The following is a 23,556-nucleotide window of genomic DNA, read 5'->3' on the forward strand; positions in this document are numbered from 1 at the left end:
TCCAGTCGTGACCAACTCTGGGGTTGCGGTGCTCATCTCGCTTTATTGGCTGAGGGAGCCGGAGTACAGCTTCCGGGTCATGTAGCCAGCATGACTAAGCCGCCTCTGGCGAACCAGAGCAGCGCACGGAAACGCCATTTACCTTCCCGCTGGAGTGGTGCCTATTTATCTATTTGCACTTTGACGTGCTTTTGAACTGCTAGGTTGGCAGGAGCTGGGATGGAGCAACGGGAGCTCACCCCGTCGTGGGGATTCGAACCACTGACCTTCTGATCGGCAAGCCCTAGGCTCTGTGGTTTAACCCACAGCGCCACCTGCGTTCCATGAGTTCTTTTTAAAATGCCTCAAATAGGTGACAAGAAAAGATGTAACCCTGGTGATTGAATGGACTTCTCTGATTATGATGCATACATGTGTGTGAATGAACTGGCATTAGCAGCTATATATATGGAAAGGGATATTGGAGGCAAAGCTCTCCTAGAAAGAGAAACAGAATTTGTTGCTATCTCCTCCTCACTTGGACGTGGGTGACGCTGTGGGTTAAACCACAGAGCCTAGGACTTGCTGATCAGAAGGTCGACAGTTTGAATCCCCGCGACAGGGTGAGCTCCCATTGCTCGGTCCCTGCTCCTGCCAACCTAGCAGTTCAAAAGCACGTCAAAGTGCAAGTAGATAAATAGATACCGCTCCGGCGGGAAGGTAAACGGCATTTCCGTGCACTGTTCTAGTTCACCAGAAACAGCTTAGTCATGCTGGCCACTTGACCTGGAAGCTGTACGCTGGCTCCCTTGGCCAATAAAGCGAGATGAGCGCCGCAACCCCAGAGTCGGCCACGACTGGACCTAATGGTCAGGGGTCCCTTTACCACCTCTCTTTGGTGGGGTTTTACCATACTTCTTACAGGTAGAAATCCAGCAGGCGGGGAGGATGTGAATTATTGAAATGAATGTGCATTGCTAACTCAGATCCAGAAATGTCATTGAGTCCACTCTGTGGATGTGACCAACATTGGAAACAACAAAATGACTTTGAAGTCATTTCTGCACCAAGTAATTTTTAGCCTCCTAATTCTTCCCCACCCCCTCAACTTGTCCCATATTTTGCCTGACCTGTTCCTTATTTTACCCAACCAAAGGTGTCAACCCCGCACTGTGCACACTATATGAGCTAAAACCTAAAACAACTCTGCAGGGAGTGTGGTAGGGAGGCTGAAACAAAAGTCCATGGAGCCAAAAATTATCTGACATCAGGACAAAGGTCCCCTTTCTTTGCCGTTACACTTTCACGACCCCTTTTTTAAAATGCTGCATGATTGCAGAACACATATTTGTTATGCAATAAGAGTGAGGAATTAATGATCCAGGCAGTAAGAAACTTGCATGCTAAGCACTGTACGAAGAAAATGACTTATTAATGCTTCTTTACACTTGTGTTCAAGTTCCTAAAAAAAAAAAAAAAAAGAACATTAAATGTGGGCCATCCCTTTAAGTTCTCCCTCCCTACCCCAGGAAAGAACAGTTCTTCCCAAGTAGGGAACAGCCAACCCTTCCTCGGTCCACCCCCCACTTCTTTTTGGAAAGGTTACAATTCGGAACCTTGCATCATGAATCACAAAGTTAGCGGCTTCTGGCAGATCATAAATCAGGCCTCTGGAGTCGCTAGGACAAATCCCAGGACATTTAATCTTTAATATTAGACATGTTTAAGACGGTGAATATTTTATGAAGGTGCTGTTGCAATTTAGCACATCATTAGCTCCTCTTATTTTCCCCTCCCCTCCTTTACAGGACTTTTTCCCCCCTCAGTGAAAGAAAAGAAAAGAAAGATGTCTAGCAGATGAACCCATTTCACTTATCTTTGGCAACAAAAGATGCTTACCTAATCCCAGTGAGAGATTTTAAGGAACCCGATGATCATAAGAGCAAGTTTATCAGACTGTATTACAGTGGTACCTCTGGTTACAAATTTAATTCGTTCTGGAGGTCCGTTCTTAACCTGAAACCTGAGATACCACTTTAGCTAATGGGGCCTCCTGCTGCCGCCGCGCCGCCAGAGCACGATTTCTGTTCTCATCCTGAAGCAAAGTTCTTAACCCGAGGTACTACCTCCGGGTTAGTGGAGTCTGTACCGGGTTAGTGGAGTAGAAGTATTTGTAACCTGAGGTACCACTGTACTTCCTTAGTAGAAGCAGCTTTCAATCTGTGCATCTTCCTTCTTTAGCTAGGTGAAGGGAGGCATTTGCATACCTTCCACCATTTCTCAAATGAAAACAAGTTCAAGACTGGGATAGCTCAGTTCTCATGCCGGTTATGCCTGTCCCTGCCACCACTACCCATAGCCTGAAAGTTCTGTTCCATCTGCTGCACTCAGTATCATTTACTAACTCTGCAGTATTGATATAATCTACTCTGCCCTGTTTCCCACTGATTTAAAGCCCAGTAAAGGTGTTTGCTCTTTTGGCTAAAGAAAGATACATTTGATAAGCATGGTTGCCTACAATCTGTTGGTGACAGTTGAAAATACATTCTGGAAATTGCAGTACATTGAAGTTTAGGCTGGGCATTGTCCAGGACTGCATTGTTTTTGGGGCTGATGACTATGCATGCACATTCATGTACACTAGAGATAGGATGCATGCCTTTGGCCACTGTGACAAGAGGATGCTGGGCTACTAGGAGGGGCCTTTGGTCTGATCCAGCAGCACTCTTTCTGCATGCACTTGAGATACAATGCATTCATTTCCCAGGTCTGCCACCTAACTGTTAGGGGCTTAGGGTTTGGAACTGAAATCTGGACAGTTTCCTTTTATGGTTGGGGTTGGACTCCTTCTAAGGCTGGGGGTGGGGTTGTCATAATAGACCTATGTGATCTCTCATAACTAGGAGGGCCTTTTACCAGCTTTGTCTTGTAGGCCTGCAGTAGTCATACAGTGGTACTTCGGGTTACATACGCTTCAGGTTACATACGCTTCAGGTTACAGACTCTGCTAATCCAGAAATAGTACCTTGGGTTAAGAACTTTGCTTCAGGATGAGAACAGAAATCGTGCAGCGATAAGTACGGACCTCCGAAACAGTGGCGTAGCATGGGTTGTCAGCACCCGGGGCAAGGCAAGTAATTTGCACCCCCTAACCCGTGGAATTGCGCCCCCTAACCTGTGGATTTGCGCCCCCTAACCCTAACCCCCAGATGTTGCGCCCGGTGCGGCCGGCCCCCCCTGCACCCCTCACGCTACGCCACTGCTCCGAAACAAATTAAGTTCTTAACCCAAGGTACCACTGTGTCTGGATTGGTAACACCTTGCCATTTGTATGCAATACACTTTATATGGGACTGCAGCAGCTGGATTGTTGATGGGGCAGATGGGGCAGGTGGCTAACAGACTTCTGCAGCTGTTTAAATTTATTAGCCAGTCATTTTAATTATGATATGTATTGTGGTTATTTTTTTAATGGTACAGTATTTATTTTTTTACCCCGCCCTACTATTTTTCATATTTATTCATTTATTGAATTGAAATTTCTGCTGAAGGAGCCCAGAGTGGCAAACGTGTCCACAGTTAAAAAGGAGAAAGAATTCTAAGACAGTTAAAGCAGTATATGACATTTTAAAATACGACAGTATAAAAATACTTTTATAAACAAATAAATATATCTGAGGAATGGCAACTCACACTAACAAAATATTGGCAAGGTATCTTCCAAAAGATAAACCAGAGATAGTGATCAAATTGGAGCTGTCCCTGATAAATAGGAATAGCTGGAGCTACTGGAACATATGTGATGGGGAGTTATGCAAAGAGGTCCTCAATCTTCTTTATGCCAACTGTGCTTAAAACTTGCCCTAGCTTGGTGCTTTGTCAACAGAAAATGTCAGCTGAAGGGGAAAGGAGAAGAAAAATCAACACAGGCTTTTAACGGCTCCTGGATGAACAAATCCAATTAATCTTTTATTATATATTTTTGCCAGCGTTTGCTTGGGGATATGTATTTCTGTGAAACAAAGGATCAATCTAAGCCATCTAAGAATGGTGTGCCACATGGCAGCTGACTGCTTGCCCCAGGTGTGGGTCATCTGTTCCCACATCTTGCCAAATGGGAAGGGAAGCTTTAGTCCTTTCTCCTTCCCCCATGCAAGAAAGTTGCATATGAACTGGTATTTAATATAAAAACTATATTTATTAGTATATGGAATATGCATTTGGTTTCTCTTCTCCCCCCCCCCCTTCTCATATTAAGAATGTGTTTCAGAATGTTAGAATGTGTATTGGGTTTCTCTAGGAGAAAGGACATGGCTCACTGGTAGAGCATCTGATTTGTATGCACAAGCTCTCAGGTTCAGTCCTTGGCAACTCTAGGTAGAGCTGTGAAAAGCTGTGACTCCCTGCTTGAAACATTGAGGAGCTGCTGCCGGTCAGTGGGCCAAGTGATACCTTCCTGTGTTCTTTGTTCCATTCCATGCTAACATTCACATATAACACATCATGAGGATGGTTTAATGTATTCTTTAGTTTCTTGGCTTTCACTTGTACAAACAGAGTCCAGAATATCTTCAGAATTGCATGAGCCCTTATATCCCACTTTGAACAATTTAAGAAGGTTGTTGACAAACTGGAATTTGTACAGAGGAGGGCAACCAAGATGATCAAGGGTCTGGAAACCAAGCCTTACGAGGAATTGTTGAGGTTGCTGGGTATGTTTAGGCTGGTAAAAAGGAGACTGAGAGGAGGTATGATAGCCACATGGAAGGTGGCGCAAGCTTGTTTCCTTCTGCCCTGGAGGGTAAGACCTAAACCAATGACTTCAAGGAGATTCCGACTGAACATCAGAAAGAACTTTCTGACAGTTAGAGCTGTTCAACAGTGGAACAGACTTTCGTGAAGAGGTGGTGAACTATCCCATTGCTAGGAGTTTAGCATTCCAGCATGTGTTCTCTCTTTCTAGGTGAGTGCAGCTGTCACGAGGGCTATGGCCCTGACCCTGTACATCAACACTTGTGTGTGCGCAATGACTGGGGACACAGTGAAGGGTGAGTGCAAAGTATTCTAAATGGGAAAGGCAATAAAAGCTGGCAAATGGTAGTGGTGGTGGTGGTGACTGGCCTACTTGTTGCATCCAGACTGATCCCTGCTGGGCCACATGAATGTCCCAACAGTCCAGCCTCCTGCTTTCCACCTTGGCCAAGTAGGTGCTTGCAGGTGCAAACGCTGCCCCCCCTTCCCCGCCACCCTGATTTAGAGAAGCCATCCCTGTTTCTGGTTTGATCCCAGAATGTCCAACTTTTCCTATTTTCATTGGAGAAACGTTGGATTTATCTGATCCCTGAGCTGTCTGAAGGCAATCCTGTATAGGGAAGGTTTTTATTTTTAATGTTTTATTATTTTTTTATATGTTGGAAGCTGATCAGAATGGCTGTGTGGGATATAAATAGAAAAAAAAATATCATTATGGAATGGGGTGTCCCTATTTTCATCCAAGAAATGTTGAGAGGGTATGCTCACCAACTGACCTCTGCCCCCTCCTTGAGAGTTTCTGCCTACCTGGGATGTGTCCTTGCACTCTGATAATGCCTCTTGCTTGTCTGGATGTAGTATAGAGAGGCATGTATGTGTGTGTGTGCAGAAACCAACCCACTATACAAATGTAAAATTCTGTATTTATTGCTATGTCCATTTTTTGCTTCTGGACCAAGTCCCCAAGAAGCGCGGCCCATGGGTTGGAAAAGGTCCCCCATCCCTATTGTAAAGAAAGAACCAATGTTACGAGGCAGCTTCTTGCATTCTTACACTTGATTTGTATGTCACATTGTGAGGCTACACTCTAAAATGTAGTATATAAATAAAATAAATGCTACCTCTCTGCTAACAGGTTCTCTCCTTTCCTGGTTTCATGAGATTCTTCCTTTTCCATATCTTTCAGGCCTTGGCCATATACAACACTGGAAAGGGGCTATGACTTGGTTACAGGAGAACAAGCACCTGAAAAAATACTTCGGTGAGTCATGCAACCTCTTCAAATGGACTTTTGGCAGATATGGGAGCTGCCAGCCAGTTTTTGTTCCATTCTGTCAGAACTTATTTACACAATTAGAATCAAGAAGTTGTTATCTTGGCATGTTATGTTAGGAAAGAAACATTCTGCACAGAAACAGCAAAGATGTTTGTACCTTTAAGAACAGTTTCTGTAAGCTCTGGGCTGATTGGGTGCAGCTGGCCATGACTACAAAAGGAGAAAAGCTGCAGTTTGAACCTGGCCTGCAGGAAAAACACCCACAAGCTTTGCTGTTTGTTGTTTTGTAATAAAACCTTTATTTTATTTGGTTTTACACCGGTCTCATGGTGTCACAGTCTCTGTCATCTGCCACCAGTGAAAAAACCCCCTCCAACATGTTATCCTTCTTGTGCATTTCAGTATGTTTCAGCCAGGTTCCCTTCCTGGCTACAGTTGACAAGACTCTCTCACTAAAGATGAGAGCCAGTCAACATGACTAATTTTCTGGGTGTTTGAACTATTCAGTTCACCCTATTAACAATGCTAGATGGGTCCATTTTAACTGTTTGTGGTAGCATTTCTTTATTTAACTGCAGCCAGGTGTTTGACTTATGTGAAGGATGCCCTATGTCTGCTTATTCCCACACTACTCCAGAGGTTGGTTTTAATGCATGCACTTGTTAAAATGTGCTTCTAGTTATTAAAAAGTGACTAATAGGTAATAATAATAATAATAATAATAGAAATAAGGGGAACAATGAATCCCTTTCAGATGCATCTGGCTGGGTCTGACCCTGTCTGATTCTTTGCGCCAGAGCACTATAGCCCACTATACCAGCTCCTGAGAGAAAATTTTGAGGTGCTGTGCCAACCAAGAAGCAGAATTAATATTTTTTTTGTGCATCAGGTTAGAGCTCACTTACTTGCTCTCATTGCCGTCAGAGTTTGGCTGACAGGGACTTATGACAAGGCCTTTTCATTTGTGGCACCTGGGTTGTGGGAATCCAGTACTTTGGGAAATTTGATGGGTCCCCTATATTTTAGTTTGTTGGAGTTTAATAAATACTCTTCCGTTTCACCAAAGCTTGTGGGTTCAGCTTTTGTTTTCCCTGTTGCAAAATTGCTTTTTTGCTGTCCCTGACTGTTAGCTTTTTGTTCATTTTTTAAAAAAATGTAATCTGCCTAGAAAGCTCTTCTGGGAACCAAAAGTTGAGGTAAATAATGTTATTAAAAAAGCAAACAATGTGATTCTCCTCTTGATTGCATAAAATATTCCAGCACAAAAGAAACCATAGTGTTGGTCAGGGGTCAGCAAACTTTTTCATCAGGGGGCCGGTCCACTGTCCCTCAGACCTTGTGGGGGGTCGGACTATATTTTGAAAAATATAAATACCCTGCAAGCTGGTCCTGCAGCTGTCACCGGGCCTGGAGGAGGAATGCACTCTGCATGTGCTCAGGAGCACATCTCAGTTGCGCCTGCTCACCGGCGTTGTTAGCAAGCAGCAGCCACTCCATTGGCCCATCCCTGTGGAGCTACAAGGAGGTGTGCACCATGTGCTACAGCCCGTCGTCCGAGGCCAGGTCGGTGAGCAGGTAGCACATGGGCGCTGGGCAGGTGGCGTGCAGCTCACTCTCCAGCTGCTTCAGTGCGGCGGCCAAGCGTGCCACCAGCAGCAGCGTCAAGCCGGGCGCCAGGTGTGGGGCCAGCAGGCACGCCAACCTCTGGCTGAAGCCCTATGATGCACCCGTCACGATGCCCATGGTGCAGCCCAGACCCGCCGCCCACCCGCCGGCCTCTCCGTCCATGGCCATGCTGGGTTTACCTCAGCGCGCGGGCAGTGAGGTTTCAGACTGGCTGCAGGAACTTCCTGCAGCCAATCCAAAGCCGCGCCAGCGTCATCGCCCACCCAGAGCCATCCACAGCTTTGGATTGGCTGCAGGAGCTTCCTGCAGCCAATCCAAAGCTGCATCAGCATCGCCATCCACCCAGAAGCCATGCTAGCATTGCAGAAGTCAGTCTCCATGTGGCGAGGCATCCTCAACGGGCGGGGACTGACTGAGCAGGCGGCAGGGTCTGCGGGCAGGATTGATGAGCCTGGGCGGCCACATCCAGCCCCTGGGGCCTTAGTTTGCCGACCCCTGGGGTAGGTGTTCAGATTTTCCTCCATCCCTAATTATTACCGGTGCTTCTCAGGACAGGGAACAAAACCCAAGTTACAAGGTGGCACTGAATGCCAGCGACCTATAAAACATATTAATTATAAAAAGATATAAATAGATGAGTCTTTAAAATGAACCTCAAAAGGCAAAGTCTTTCCACGATTTCAGGAATACCACTAAGAAAGCCCTATGAAGTGGTCCTGAGATGGATAAATTCTGTATTCTGTTAGAGGATTGTCTGTGCAAATGGGGCGCTGCCTCACCAACTTGCCTGCCTTCTTCCTTCCAACCAGTCCAGGAACCTGTCAGCTTCCCCCCTCCATCTCAGGGTTACCTCTTGCAGAACTCAGCAGGGAGGAAGAGGGGACAAAACCAGATTTAGCTGGCTCTGGTGGTCTTTTTCTCTGGGTCCACCTACTGTTTGTTACCCTCCCTGTCTTCCACCCTACTAGTACCAGTGGTCACCAGCCACCATGAAATCTTAAGGAACAAATAAGTCTATAAGGTTCAGCACTTCTGTCAGCAATTAATTTGCAAGTAGCAAAAAACTCAAGTATTCTGTGTTAAAAAGAGCACCAGGTTTGGGAACTAGAGCAACCACAGTCTATGTAGAATGTAGAGAATGTAGGCACCATTCTCATCTTCTGCTCTTTTTTGAAGGTCCACCTACAGCCTAGGCCAGGGTCTCTGGCTGCCTGTTAGCAAGAGCTTTGTGGTTCCTCCGGTGGAGCTTTCTATAAATCCGCTGGCCAGCTGCAAAACAGATGTCTTGGTGACCGAAGATCCATCAGATGTCAGGTAAGGATGATACTCCCTGCACTGTGGATGAAGGAAGGTCGCAGTACCCATTTAGGTTTCTAAAATGGAGTGAGCTGTTGCAGTGAAACCTCTACCTAGGCTTCTCTCTCTGCATGAGCATGCTGATCTACTGTATTTTTTGCTCTATAAGACACTTTTTCCCTCCTAAAAAGTAAGGGGAAATGTGTGTGTGTCTTATGGAGTGAACACAGGCTGCACAGCTATCCCAGAAGCCAGAACAGCAAGAGGGATTGCTGCTTTCACTGCACAGCGATCCCTCTTGCTGTTCTGGCTTCTGAGATTCAGAATATATTTTTTTCTTGTTTTCCTCCTCCAAAAACTAGGTGCGTCTTGTGGTCTGGTGCGTCTTACAGAGCGAAAAATACGGTACCTGATGAGCCCTCATATTATGTTAATGATACCCTTGATATTTATAGTGATACGAACTTGTTCCTTTGTAGAGATGGGAGATGTGTTGTTTTTCTCTTGGTTTTTCTGCAGTTGTACTCCAGGCTAGAGAACCTGGGTTGTGCACAGGCACATCTGTTAATATTTAAACAAAGAGGGCTTCCTGCAGATACTGTCTTACCATGCATCGGGGCACTTAGGGTGGTGGCCGTTTCCCTTTGAGAATTCCCTGCCATTAAATACTAGACAGGCATTGTCTGTGTTATAATTTTGGCCCTGACTGAAGACTTCAGTTTTTCAACAAGCCTTATAAGTAAAAATCTTTCCCCCGACTGCTTCTGCAGTGAAATTGTTTTTGACATTTTAATTGTTTTATCACTTGTGTCTTTGCTGTCCAGGGCTCCTTTGGGAAGAAAGGCAGAATATAAATTTAATAATAAAATAAATAATAAATTTAAATGGTGTGGTTTTTTTGTTTTTTTTTTGTTTTTTGCTGTGGAGTGAGCTCTGTGCCCCTGCCCCCTCCCCTGTTTCAAGCAAGCACTTTGGCTTTTCAGATAATATCAATCCTGCTCTAAATGCTTTTGCTATCCTTATATCAAATACTGTTATTTGCCTATTCAGGTGATGTGCATGGTTAGCTCATCAAACCTTTCCTTGGCATTCTGTATATGTTAAATTATAAATAGTTTGGATTATAACCGTATTGGCCCGAATATAAGCTGCACCCGAATATAAGCTGCACCTTTAAAATTGGAGGGGGGGAGAGAGAAAGAAAGAAAGAAAGAAAGAAAGAAAGAAAGAAAGAAAGAGAAAACCCAAAATATAAGCCGCTTCATTCCTCACTGCTCCTGGCTGCATACTGGGGGGGGGGGGGGAGCCACATTGCGTTGCTGGTGGCCTTTCCCCTTCCTCACTCTCTCCTTTCCCGTCCTTGGGGGAGAGGACGGGGGACCATGAACAGGGCAGGCACTGCTTTGCTGCACTCCTGGTGCTCTTTGCCCCACACTCCTGGCTGCATACTGTAAGGTCGCGAATATAAGCCACACTTTAACTTTTCACGGCCAGAGTTTTGGGGGAAAAGTGAGGCTTATATTCAGGCCAATGCGGTATTATTTCCCTTTGTTGTTGTTGTTGGAACACTGCTCCAAGAGGGAGTGAAGGTTGTTTCATGATTGACATAAGGGACAGCAAATCAGTTCTGTTCACAACTGAGCTCTGGGAAGGGGTTACGAGGGATTAATAAAATGGCTCCATAATTATCATAGTGAGCTAAGTTATGCACAAGAGTTCGCTTCTAAACGTGTGTGTGTGTGTGTGTGTGTATGCCAGTCCACACCCATAGAAAATCTCTTAGAATTTGCATATGAGAGCTCATAATTTGGATTGTTTTGAAACTCCAAATTCAGGTCCAGGTGTTACTTTCCATTGCAAGTTAGGCAAGCGTGGTAGTAGACAAGGCTACAAATTTTTTCCCAGTGAAGAAATAATTATAAATGCTCCCACTTCCCAGATAACAGCAATGGTGTCCTGCCTCATAGACTAACTGGTTTGCCATGTATAAAATTAAATGCATCACTTGTGCTTCTATGCCCAAAGCTAGTTGATGAAGACTTGGATTGATAACCCACTATTTTGATTCAACACTATTGGGGGGGGGGACACACGACTATTTAAATACACATTGGCAGGTGGTTAATCTTGCCCATGAGGAAAACAACAACAGTAGGGACAAGAATATGAGAGAGCTGCAGAAGGTCTGTGGTTGTGCCTCTCAAGAAGAGAACCACAACTTTAGAATACAAGATGTGAAAAAACCGGAGACTCAGATGCAACAAAGCGAAAATAGTTAACTGAACACCTCGGTGACACACAGCAGATGTTAAATTATTTAACATTTAATAAATGTGGTAATAAATATTTGATGTTGAATTATGGAAGGCTCCACAAATACATTGGGAACCAAAGAGTGATCTATTGTGTCTGTATTCAAACCTGAGCTCTTCTCAGGTGGAGCTCAGCCTGAAAGACGGAATTGGTGTAGCATTCAATGATTTCTCCATATCTTTTTACTTGAAAGTAATCTTGATCACAGCTGCATAAGCTGCTGTGGAGATGTTAGTCTAGAATTAAGAGCTGGGTCTCTGTGTTTTGTTCACATTGCAAGAAACAGCCAAAAGTTTATCTCTTCCCTCCTCAGTTTTTACCCCCACCTTCACCATTTTCTTCATTATATTGTTATTATTAAAGCACTTCTTACATAAGTGCCTAAGGCAATTTGCAGATACTTCATAAAAACAGCTAAAATGGATTTATAAGCAGTACAAAAGCAACTGAAAATAGGTTTTAAAACAATAAAGAATTAACACCTAAGGCAGAGGAGACCATTTCACCTAGCTAGGAAAGTTTGTTGAGACAAAAATGTCCTCAGCTGCTCCTGGTGAGTACAGATAGTACTTTTCTGGAACAATTTAGATTGTTATCTTCGTATTATTCCTTCCTCAAACAAAAACTGCAGATATTGTTGAACATCTATAATGGGGGTGGGGGTAGCCAACATGGTGCCCACCAGATCCATCATTCCTGATCCATGACCTGGCAGGCTGGGGCTGATGGTAGCTATATTTAGGTTGGTCAGAAGGTGGATCAGGATCTACTGGTTGATCTCTGACAAGCAGAAGATCAGCAAAGGTTTCTTGCTCCCAATTCTTTAAAGAAAGGAATATATAATAATAATAATAATAATAATAATAATAATAATATTTTTTTATTTATACCCCGCCCTCCCCAGCCAAGGCCGGGCTCAGAGCGGCTTACAAGCAATAATAAAAACAAGATGAATGATTACAACTTAAAAACAAAAATAAAATACAACATTAAAATAATGGAACATTAAAATATTTAAATGTAGCCTCATCGCAGGAGGAGAAGGAAAAGAAAGGGGAAAAAAAGAGAGGGAGGGAATCAAATTGGCTCCAAGCCAAAGGCCAGGCGGAACAACTCTGTCTTACAGGCCCTGCGGAAAGAAATCAGATCGTGCAGGGCCCTGGTCTCATGAGGCAGAGCGTTCCACCAGGCCGGAGCCAGAGTTGAAAAGGCCCTGGCTCTGGTTGAAGCCAATCTAACTTCCTTAGGGCCTGGGACCACTAGGGTGTTGTTATTTATGGACCTTGAGGCTCTCCGTGGGGCATACCAGGAGAGGCGGTCCCGTAGGTACGAGGGTCCTAGGCCGTGAAGGGCTTTAAATGTCAAAATCAGCACCTTAAATCTGACCCTGTACTCCACCGGGAGCCAGTGCAGCTTGAAAAGCACTGGGTGAATATGCTCCCATGGCAGAGACCCCGTGAGGAGCCTCGCTGCAGCATTCTGTACCCGCTGGAGTTTCTGGGACAGCTTCAAGGGCAGCCCCGCATAGAGCAAATTACAGTAGTCAAGCCTGGAGATGACCGTCGCATGGATCACTGTGGCCAGGTCAGGGCGGGAAAGGTAAGGGACCAACTGCTTGATGCGGTGAAGGTGGAAAAATGTCGCCTTGGCTGTTGCTGTAACTTGCGCCTCCATGGAAAGGGAGGCGTCTAGGATTACACCCAAACTCTTAACGGAAGGCAATGGCACTAATTGGGCCCCCGCAAGAGAAGGGAGTTGGTCCCTCATCCCCATGCCATCCCGACCTAGCCATAGGACCTCTGTCTTCGGAGGATTTAGTTTTAATCGGCTCCCACGAAACCATCCAGCCACAGCTTCCAAACATCTGGTCAGTGTGTTTGGGGCCGAGTCAGTGTGGCCATCCATCAGCAGATAGAGCTGAGTGTCATCAGCATATTGGTGACAGCCCAGCCCAAAGCTCTGGATAATCTGGGCAAGGCGGCGCATAAAGATGTTAAAAAGTATCGGGGAGAGAATTGTGCCCTGCGGCACTCCACACACCAAGGAGTGGTGCGACGACATTTCCCTCCCTAGTGCCACCCTCTGTCCCCGACCAGAGATAAAAGAGCACAACCAGTTACGGGCTATGCCCTGTATCCCCACCCCACGTCTGCGAGGCGGTGGTCCAGAAGATCATGATCGACCATGTCAAAGGCTGCTGACAAATCTAAAAGGATCAGCAGTCCTGACCCGCCTCGATCCAGTTGTCTACGGAGATCATCTGTTAGGGCAACCAGAGCCGTCTCCGTCCCAAAACCAGGACGGAAACCGGACTGAAATGGATCTAATGCCGATGTTTCCTCCAGAAACCTACCAAGCTGTTCAGCAACCGCTCTCTCAATTACCTTACCCAGGTATGGAAGATTTGAAACTGGGCGGTAATTGGATAGGTCTAAGGGATCTAATGAAGTTTTTTTTAAGAGTGGACACACCACTGCTTCCTTCAGTTCCCCTGGGAATGTCCCCGTGTCAAGGGACAAATTGATAATTTCAACCAGGGGGGTCCGCACAACATCTGGACACTCCCTAATCAGCCAAGACGGGCACGGATCAAGGAGGCAGGTGGTGGGCCTACCAACTTGGAGGAATCTATCCACATCAGTAGGGAGTATCTGATCGAAATGGTCCAACACTGGACCTGAAGTCAGTTGAGGGGCCTCCAGTTCAGTCATTGTATCTAAATTGGCAGGGAGGTCACGGCGGAGCAACAGGACTTTCTCCGCAAAAAACCTTGCGAATGCCTCACAGCTGTGGGTCGAATTTGTGCTTAAATTTGGTTGTCCTCCTAAGGACGTTATTGACCTAATTATTTTAAAAAGTTGTGCCGGGTGAGAGCTAGCGGATGCAATGGAAGTTGCAAAGTAAGATTTCTTAGCAGCTTTCATAGCCATCTCATAGGCTTTCATAAGTGTCCTATAAGATGTTCTTGAGGCTCCGTCACGAGTCCGTCGCCATACTCGCTCTAGCCGTCTGAGATCCCGCTTCATTTTCCGGAGCTCCTCAGTAAACCAAGGGGCCCGGTTTCGACGGGGTCACAGAGGGCGCTTAGGCGCGATCTCATCAATGGCTGCCAAGAGCCGGTACATATATATATATATACACACACAGTTCCACCCCACTGTGTAAACCAGGATACTGAAAGGAAGAAATCTAGCAGGAGTGAACTTTTGTGTGAAAGGCCTGCACACAAAAATTACTGAAAGCAAAATTCCGGGCTTAGAATGTGCTCAGATGTACCTGTTCATTCATTCTAACCTGGTATCTTTTGCACTTGCCACTGGTTGGCGGATCTTAGGGTTTCTAGGAAAGCAACAACAGTGTAGTAGGTTTGACAAGCCAGAAGACTGTCACCCACGCCTCAGATCAAGGACATCTGTAAGGCAGCAGGCTGGGGAAGCCTGATATAAGCCCTGTACAAGTTGTTGTCCCAGGCTGATCTTCAACTCTCTCTGGCAGGGATCTTCTATTCTTTTCTCTGACATCCATTGGAATATAAGACCTGCTTGCGAGGTTCCTTGGAGCACAGCCTGGCTTTGTTTCCCAGACTTATTTTATACCTGACACTGAACTGGATGCTCTCCTGACCATGTTATGACATGTTGCTTTAGCAGCAAGGCCGCCAGGGCATTCCTCTCTCCTCCTCTGTAGGCATGGTAGCATCCCCACCCCCAGCCCTTATTTTTGAGCACACCATATTCCTCTAGGCCTCTTATTAGCCTGACACCTTTGCCTGAAGGTCATGCTTTGCTAAGAGCTTAATGGAGGAAAATTGTCAAGCACCTGCACTGTGAAAATACTTAAGTTCTTTATAGCTCTCAGGGTGAAGGTCTCAGCATGACCCTTCTATCTTAATGAAGGTGTCTTGAGTGCAGCAGATAGGTGTGGTGAGGGTTTTGTGGTGGGGGGGATGCTGATCTGCTTTTGTGTGCTGGTTCAGAAAAGGATTCTGCTTTCTAGAGACGGTGGCATTTATAAAGGGTATTTGTGTGTAGGATTGTTTGGATCTTTGAGACTTTGTGAATGGGAATAAGCACAATCCCAGGTTCAGACAAAATGCCAAGTTAAAATCTGGCTTAGCTACAGCCCCACAGTAACCTAGAAAGCCCAGGAAGGAGCAGGAAAGTATGTGCAAGCTCCCTCCAGAAACCAGCATATTTATGCAATAACAGTACACCATGATTTGGGTTACCATGACACGCAAACCAGGCCTAATTACTAGTGTCTGTTCATTTCAGGAACACTAAACTGTGTGCAGAAGAGATAGTGGAGGGTGTATGGTTACTTAAGATCTATTCTGCACATGTGCTAGGGAAGCGGTGGGCTTAGGTTATTTCCCGATACATCTTTCTCGTAGCTTTGTAGATTATTTTCATTAATTTATGCATATCTGTGCACATGTTTGGGTTGGAGAACTGCATGACACAATTTGGAGAAGTGCAGTGTTTCCAGAGATAAGCTGTACACCATTTTGCTTATTGTGAATTAGGCAAGTCTGCATGGAAATGAAAACTGAATGGCTTTCCCTCCATCCCTGTGAAGGGAAACTCGGGGTGGGGGGAACACACCTGAATCCCCTACAAAATTTCTTCTTCTTTTTGAAGAAGTTAAGGAATCTTTTGCATTTTCTGCCTTCCTGCTTCAAAGCCTGTTGCATTTGCTCACTTTGCCCTCTTATTCTCACGTTGCACATTGGGAACTTGAGGGCCACTTGCTCTGCCACCAGTTCTAAAAAAAACAATGTTTCTGTAATATTATTTATTTAATTCTTAGCATCTGCAGACATAAATCACAGGAGCAGAGACTTAGCTGTTGTGGTGACATGACTTATGGCTCTATCGTTATAGTAACTGTGGAGAGATGGAAAGGCCCCGCACTTGCCTGGCATGCTCTAGAGGAGCTTTGATGGGAGGATAAGCTGGAAGGATGTTTTCTCTTTAGCTTGCTGCAGATTCATCTTCATTTTTTCCTCTAGAGTGAACTCACTTGCTTTTGGTTCATTGCATGGTCTCTGGCATTACACACACCCCCCCCATCGGAAGGGAAAATATGCTGATTGGTGGTAGGGTGCGTAGATTGGCTGTGATGCCCTTTAAAGATGTCCTCCTTAAAATTGCCTTTGCCAGAGGGACTTTGGATATTTCGATCTGGTGGCATGATTCAAACTCAGACTTGGACAGGATTTTGTTGCAGATCCCTGGAGACAAGTAAATGTCTTTCAGACTCTGTTCTCCTTCCCTAAAATGGGAGCAATAGCTATCTACCTCAAGAATTCTCATGAGGGTAAAATATCACAGTGGTGTAAAACAATTTGCCTATCCCCCCCCCCTTGTGAATAATTGAATACCACACTGCCTCCCCACCATCTTTCAGGGAGGGGCTATTGCTCAGTGACAGAGCACATGCTTTGCAAGCAGGTGGTCACAGGTCCAAACCTTCCCATCTCCGGTCAAAAGGATCAGATAGTAGATGACAGGGAAAACCTTGTCCTGAGATCCTGGAGATTTGCTGTCCGTCAGAGAAGGCAATACTAGACTGTCAGACAAATCAACTCATTTTAAGGCAACTACCTGTTTTCCTTGGTGGATTTCAATCACATCTATAAAAGAAAGAAAGAAAGAAAGAAAGAAAGAAAGAAAGAAAGAAAGAAAGAAAGACCACCACTACTACTTATTATGATTATGATTAGAATTTATATACTGCCCTATACTCGCAGGTCTCAGGGCGGTTCACAGAATAAAATCAAAATAGAAAACCACAAAATACATGATCAAAATACAAACAACAACAACACCCCTCCAAAAAAACCCACATTTTAAAAGGGCATCAGATGTAATTACCGTTATATACTTGGAAAATGGAAAGGAGCAACAAAAGATCTTCTGAACTAAGGCAGAACTTAAAGAAAGTATTAAAGAGAAAGTGAGATAGAAAGCAATGGGTAAATTGAATTAACCACCAAGTAATTGAGTGAACAGGACAGCTTCATTCCTAAAATAGAGCAATGGTGCTTCCAGTGGGAACATGCTTGGGAGAGATTTCCATAGTTGGATGCAGCCATAGATAAAGAGTTATGCCTCCAGTTGCTGCCCATGTGATCTTCGCAGTGAAAGAGGGCTTAAAGAGGAGAGCCTCTTCTGAAGATCTCAGAATTTAGAGTGCTAGAAAATGATTGCCCGTGCTTTTAGAACTTTGTAATGCCATCTTTTGGCTTCGGGACATTCCGTACACCTGTCTGAAAGAGTAGCTTCCTGCACAACCTATTTTTTTCTTGCTTCTGGTGCTACTGAAAGAAAATGGCTTAGCTTTGAGCAAGTCCTTTATCAGACCCTTTAATCAATGGTTACATTGAACCGTGGAGGGAGCTCCCTTCAAAGTCTATTGCTCTGTCAATAACAGCATCAACCGCCTCCGATAAAGGCATCCCTGCACTCCTGACAGCAGGCACCAGTGATGAATGGCAGATTTAACATGATGGAGCAAATTGATCATTGCTTTGCCGGACATCGCTTCACGTCACGGTGGTGCTGTCATCACCAGAGATAAATGCCCCATGCTGGGGAGATTACAGTTTCCTGGCCTTTGCTGTAAGCCATAGTGATTACCTTGCTATAAGTCAGTAGATCAGGAAAATACCTTCCAGCGAAATGGTAGAACTTGCTGGGCATTGGTACTGTAGTGCTTGTGGATATATTGAATATTTAATTGCCACTCTCAATGCACTCAGTAATGTGTACAACAGTAAATTGGCATGAATTGTGTTCATACAATTTGTGGCATAAGCCAGGCATGTAAGCAAGAAGAGAAGACTGAATCATATAATCATAGAATTCTACAATTAGGACACTGAGGGTCATCTAGTCCAACCCTCTGCAGTGCATGAAACTCAGCTAAAGCATCCATGACAGATGGCCATCGAACCTCTGCTTAAATACCTCCAAAGAAGGAGAGTACACCACCTCTTGTGGGAGTCCATTCCACTGTTGAACAGCTCTTACTGTCAGAAAGTTTTTTTCTGAATATTTAGTTGGAATCTCCTTTCTTGTAACTTGAAGCCATTGCCTTGAGTCTTGCCCTCAAGAGCAGGAGAAAACAAGCATGCTCCCTCTTCTATGTGGCAGCACTTAAGATATTTGAAAATGGTCATCATATCTTTTCCCAGGCTCCTCTTTTCCAGGCTAAACATACCCAGCTCCTTCAAGCATTTCTCATAAGGCTTGGTTTCCAGACCCTTGATAATCCTGGTCACCCTCCTCTGCACAATTCCCAGCTTGTCAACACCTTTCTTAAATTGTGGTGCCAGAATTGGACACAGTGTTCCATGTGTGGTCTGACAAAGGAAGAATACAGTGGTACTATTACTTCCCTTGATCTGGACACTATATTTCTGTTGATGCAACCTAAAATGGCCTTAGTTTGGGGGGGGGGGTTTGCTGCTGCATCAGCCTGTTGACTCATGTTAAGCATGTGATCCACCAGGACCCCTAGATCCTTTCACATGCACTTTCTCTTTTCCATTTCTTATACATACCCTTCTTAAATCTTAGGTTATCTGTAAGCTCCTTATGCAACCACACAGATGTTTTTAGATGTCTCATGCTCTCTTGTTAGAATTGTCTGTATTTGTACCTTCAATCTTTCACCTTCAAGAAACTTCCACCATCTTGAGCTACCTGCTCTTTGAATATTTCTGACCATGGGATCTCACCCAGTAGCTCCTTAAGCTTTTTTGAAATTGGGCTTCTTAAAGTCTAGAGTGCTTGTCCGACTACACTCGGCTTTTACTTGCCTCTGCATAATGAAACCCAAGAGGACATGATCACTTCCTCTGAAGGTTCTCAGTACTTTGTTGATCAGTTCCTTCCCATTTGTGAGGACTAGGCGAAGACAGATGATCCCCTTGTTGCTTCTTCTGTCTTCTGGGAAATGATGTTGTCAGTGAGGCAATGGAGGAATTTGCTGGACCTTGCATTTTTATCAGAGTTTGACTTTGAACAGATATCTGGGTAGTGATAACTGACCAACTGACAACTGAGCTATGCTGCTTCTCCAAGCCAAATGGGATAACAATTGGGTATTCAACTCAGCTGTACAGTGGTACCTCAAGTTAAGAATTTAATTTGTTCTGGAGGTCTGTTCTTAACCTGAAACTGTTCTTAACCTGAAGCACCACTTTAGCTAATGGGGCCTCCCGCTGCTGCTGCACGATTTCTATTCTCATCCTGAAGCAAAGTTCTTAACCCGAGGTACTATTTCTGGGTTATCGGAGTCTGTAACCTGAAGTGTCTGTAACCTGAAGCATATGTAACCTGAGGTACCACTGTACCTTGCCCAACCCCCTTGCGCTTCCCTGATTGGTGGGCATGGAGTGCAGTCCTTGTATGGACTTGTTCTTCTCAGACCTTGCATTTATTCCTATTAAACAAACAAGCAGACTGATGCTCTAATTCTTTTTCACTCCAGAAGTCCAGTATGCCTCTTCTTTAAATTTTTATCTTCTGATGGCCTAATTTAATATTTTTCCAGCTCTTTGTGATGTTTTTATTTTAAGGGTTCCAACATATCTCAGTGTCATACTAATCAACAGTCCATTTTCCTCAATTCTTCTCTCTTCTCCCCTTCCAGTCCTTCAGAAAACTAACTTTGGGTACATTAGCAGCCTTCTCTAATTGTAAATCCACTCCCCCAGCAATCACATTAAGCAACCTCTTAAAGTCACAGCTGGCAGGAGAAAACGTGTCTTGCCTTGTCACTAACACCTCTTGTAATTCAATTTATTCAACTATTAGCTGTTCATTTTTCTCTGAGCATCAGAAATATTTTGAGCACAGGGTCTGCAGATTCAACATGATCAGGCAAAAATGGCCCCTCTCTGTCGTCTGCAGATTCCACTTCTATTTTTCTAATCAACAAGCTAATCTTTCTGTTGGATTTTTCCTTTACTTCTCGGATTACTTCTCAGAATTCAAATTGCAATGCCACTCGCTGCTCTTTAAGCAACACTTGCAAACGATTTTCTAGGATCAGTGAGATATTCTGATCAATCCTAATTTACTACCTCTCCCCCACTTAAGGATTTATAACGCAGCTGTAAATTCCACAAAGAGATGAAGACTTACGGACTTGCAGGAGACGTACAACTTAAATTACAGACAATAAAGAGTCATAGTCTGTTGATAAATTTAATGGCAATAGATCCTTTAATGCTTCTTGAGAAAAATTCCAGCCTGTAGGATTGTCGTTTTAAGCTGTCCACAGATCTCTTATCTCTTATTTGTGTGCTTTTACAAAGAATTATTTTTCTATTTCTTCAATTCATTCTATAGCTAAGAAAATAATGTGTTGCAAGCCAAGTGTCCATAGCTGGCTGTTGTGTAGTTTGGGCAAGGTTTTAATTTCCTTGGCTTCAGAGCTGTTCTACTCACCCAGGGTCCCAGACATGCTGTCTTCCGGACCCTCCTGTGAGACACAGCTCTTAGAAAATTTCAAGAGGATGACCACATGTTTCACTCCTGACCCTGGAATGAATTTTCTGGCAGCTAGAAAACTTCTCAGCCACCGTAAACGCCACACAACTATCTCTTTCAGCATGGAAGCTGATAAGAGACTTCTAACTCACCGCCATACCTCACTGGAACATCAATTTTTACCTCGGAGGTCAAATGGAATCCGTTCCTGAAGTCCGTTCAAGTTCCAAAACGTTCAGAAAGCAAGGCGTGGCTTCCGATTGGCTGCAGGAAGCTTTATCCTACCAGATTGATTTGATTTAAATGAAGATTGTGTGTTAACTGCTGCAGGTGCCTTTTCGTACACATCTGATGAAATGGGCTGCATCCTATGAGATTTCATCCCATAATTAATTTCCTAGTCTTTAAAGTTCCTCAGCCACAATTCTCTTTATTGTTAATGTTGCCATGGACTAACATGGCCACCCCTCTGAAAATCATAAATATAAATATTTTGAGGGGATATATATTGGTGTTTGTGTGCGCACAAGTGCATTTAACAATCGAAGATACTGCCAGAATACATAATTCTGAATTATCAAATGATACAACAGGCCCTTCATAGCAAAAGGAAATGATTACCCCTAATAATGAACCATATGGCATTCTAAGGTGTTCTAAACAATTCCCACTTCTCTTCATTATTACTTTTCCTTATCATTTTCCTGATTAGTCTGAATACACTCTGGCATTTAATCACAATTGCTTCATCCCAAAATTTAACATGCCAAGATATTAGCTGACAGATGTGTTTTGTTTTTACATTTTGGTCATGCTAGTTTTGCTGTTACCGCTATGCCAAAAAGAAGAAGAAAGAAGTCCTTTTTGGTAGAGAGCCTTCTAGATAAACATGTATATAAAACTTTTGATCAACTGCAATAACTTTTAGGTTTTACAAACTAAAATGGCAATATGTAGCAAGTACTGATGGGACATATCCCACAAGTGGGACATATCCACTGTTAAGTTGTGGGCGAACATATCAGACGACACAGCGATTCTTCCAAAGCAGCTCTTTATTTGTAAGCTGGAACAGAACTAAGCTGAGGAACTCAGTCAGTCTGCTTATATAGAGCTCCAGAACAATGTAACTGTTGCCATTTTCTAAAACTGAAGGTCACTTTTTGATCCTTCATTTGCATACAAAACTATCCAGTCACTGAACATCACGTTTCGATCCTTCATTTGGATAACTATCTACAGTATCCCCCTGCTGGCCCAAGGTGAGAACTTCAGTACATAACATCCACCAACACTGCAAAAAGTCTCCTTTTGTTAGGGTAGAAACATTTTATGCCAGGGTTAGGGATTCTGTATGTCTCTAGTTGTTGTTGCACTCCAACTCCCATCAGCTTCACCCAGCATGGTCCAGTGCTCAAGAATGATGAAATTCCAACAACACCTGGAGGGCCACAGGGCCCCCCATTCCTGTTTTATAAAATTACAGCTCTGTATGTGAGAAGAGGCCTTAAATAAGGGAGTTATAAGAATACTCAGAAGCTGTTGTCTTACTGAGGATTTCTAAAATAACATAGACTGAGCAGGAAATACATTCTAACCCAGGAATTGCCCTGATTTCCTTTCTTGCTCAGTTATCACACAGTTATCACACTTGGATGCCAAGCAGATTATTTGGCCAGTTTTATAAAAAGTTTTGCTATTGACTTAAACTATAGGATGGGTTATATAATAATACAATAAGCCCACAACTTACATGTACAGTGGTACTTCGGGCTAAGTACTTAATTCATTCCGGAGGTCTGTTCCTAAGCTGAAACAGTTCTTAACCTGAAGCACCACTTTAGCTAATGGGGCCTCCCGCTGCTGCCACGCCACCGGAGCACGATTTCTGTTCTCATCCTGAAGCAAAGTTCTTAACCTGAAGCACTATTTCTGGGTTAGCGGAGTCTGTAACCTGATGCATATGTAACCTGAGTTACCACTGTATGTAACTTGTACACATTCAGCTTTATGCGCTTGGCAAAAATTGCAAAAGAATTAAAAGGGGGTAGAAAGTGGGGAGGCATCTGAGGAAAAAAGACTTTGGCATTCCCACTCGCCTTTGAACCTAGTGTATTTTGACTATACATGATTTTGGTTTTAGGCGTGATCCACGGAACATAACCCCCATGTAAGTTGAGGGTGTTCTGCATAAATAGGGGAGTGAATGGACCCACCATGGTGTGGCATTACCAGACATATGAGATACTAAGCTGAGGAGTCCTTCCGACTTGTGAACTGATTTGGGGGTGGCGCTGTGGTCTAAACCACAGAGCCTAGGGTTTGCCGATCAGAAGGTCGGCGGTTTGAATCCCCGCGACTGGGTGAGCTCCCGTTCCTTGGTCCCAGCTCCTACCCACCTAGCAGTTCGAAAGCACCTCAAAGTGCAAGTAGATAAATAGGTACCGCTCTGGCAGGAAGGTAAATGGCGTTTCCGTGCATTGCTCTGGTTCAACAGGAGCGGCTTAGTCATGATGGCCACATGACCCGGAAAACTGTCTGCAGACAAATGCCAGCTCCCTTGGCCTTTAAACCAAGATGAGCGCCACAACTCCAGAGTCATTCACCACTGGACTTAACTGTCAGGGGTACTTTTACCTTTGCCCCTGTGCACAGAGCACACGCTGCAGATGCCCAAGCAGGTAGTTACTCCACTGTTGTTTGTGTTAGACTAATTTCAACACCTTGATTTGGGGGCAGTAACACATAGACCACTATTGCATATTATTCAGCATATTAAGCCTTCAAAACACTAAAAACACCTGTAGTAGA

The 23,556-nt window shown here is 44.2% G+C and overlaps 1 protein-coding gene across 2 annotated transcripts in view; it reads left to right on the forward strand.

Moving 5' to 3' along the window:
• Nucleotides 1-23,556, forward strand: part of ASTN2 (astrotactin 2) — a 661,500-nt gene that overhangs the window by 350,122 nt on the left and 287,822 nt on the right. For both annotated transcript variants that reach the window (XM_083721626.1, XM_083721627.1), the window contains exons 8-10: nt 4,943-5,027; nt 5,918-5,992; nt 8,810-8,947. In XM_083721626.1, coding sequence (XP_083577752.1) covers nt 4,943-5,027; nt 5,918-5,992; nt 8,810-8,947 — 298 coding nt within the window. The remainder of the gene's footprint in view (nt 1-4,942; nt 5,028-5,917; nt 5,993-8,809; nt 8,948-23,556) is intronic.

The sequence above is a fragment of the Podarcis gaigeae genome, assembly GCF_964106915.1.
Source record: "Podarcis gaigeae genome assembly, chromosome: Z".
NCBI classification, from domain to species: domain Eukaryota; kingdom Metazoa; phylum Chordata; class Lepidosauria; order Squamata; family Lacertidae; genus Podarcis; species Podarcis gaigeae.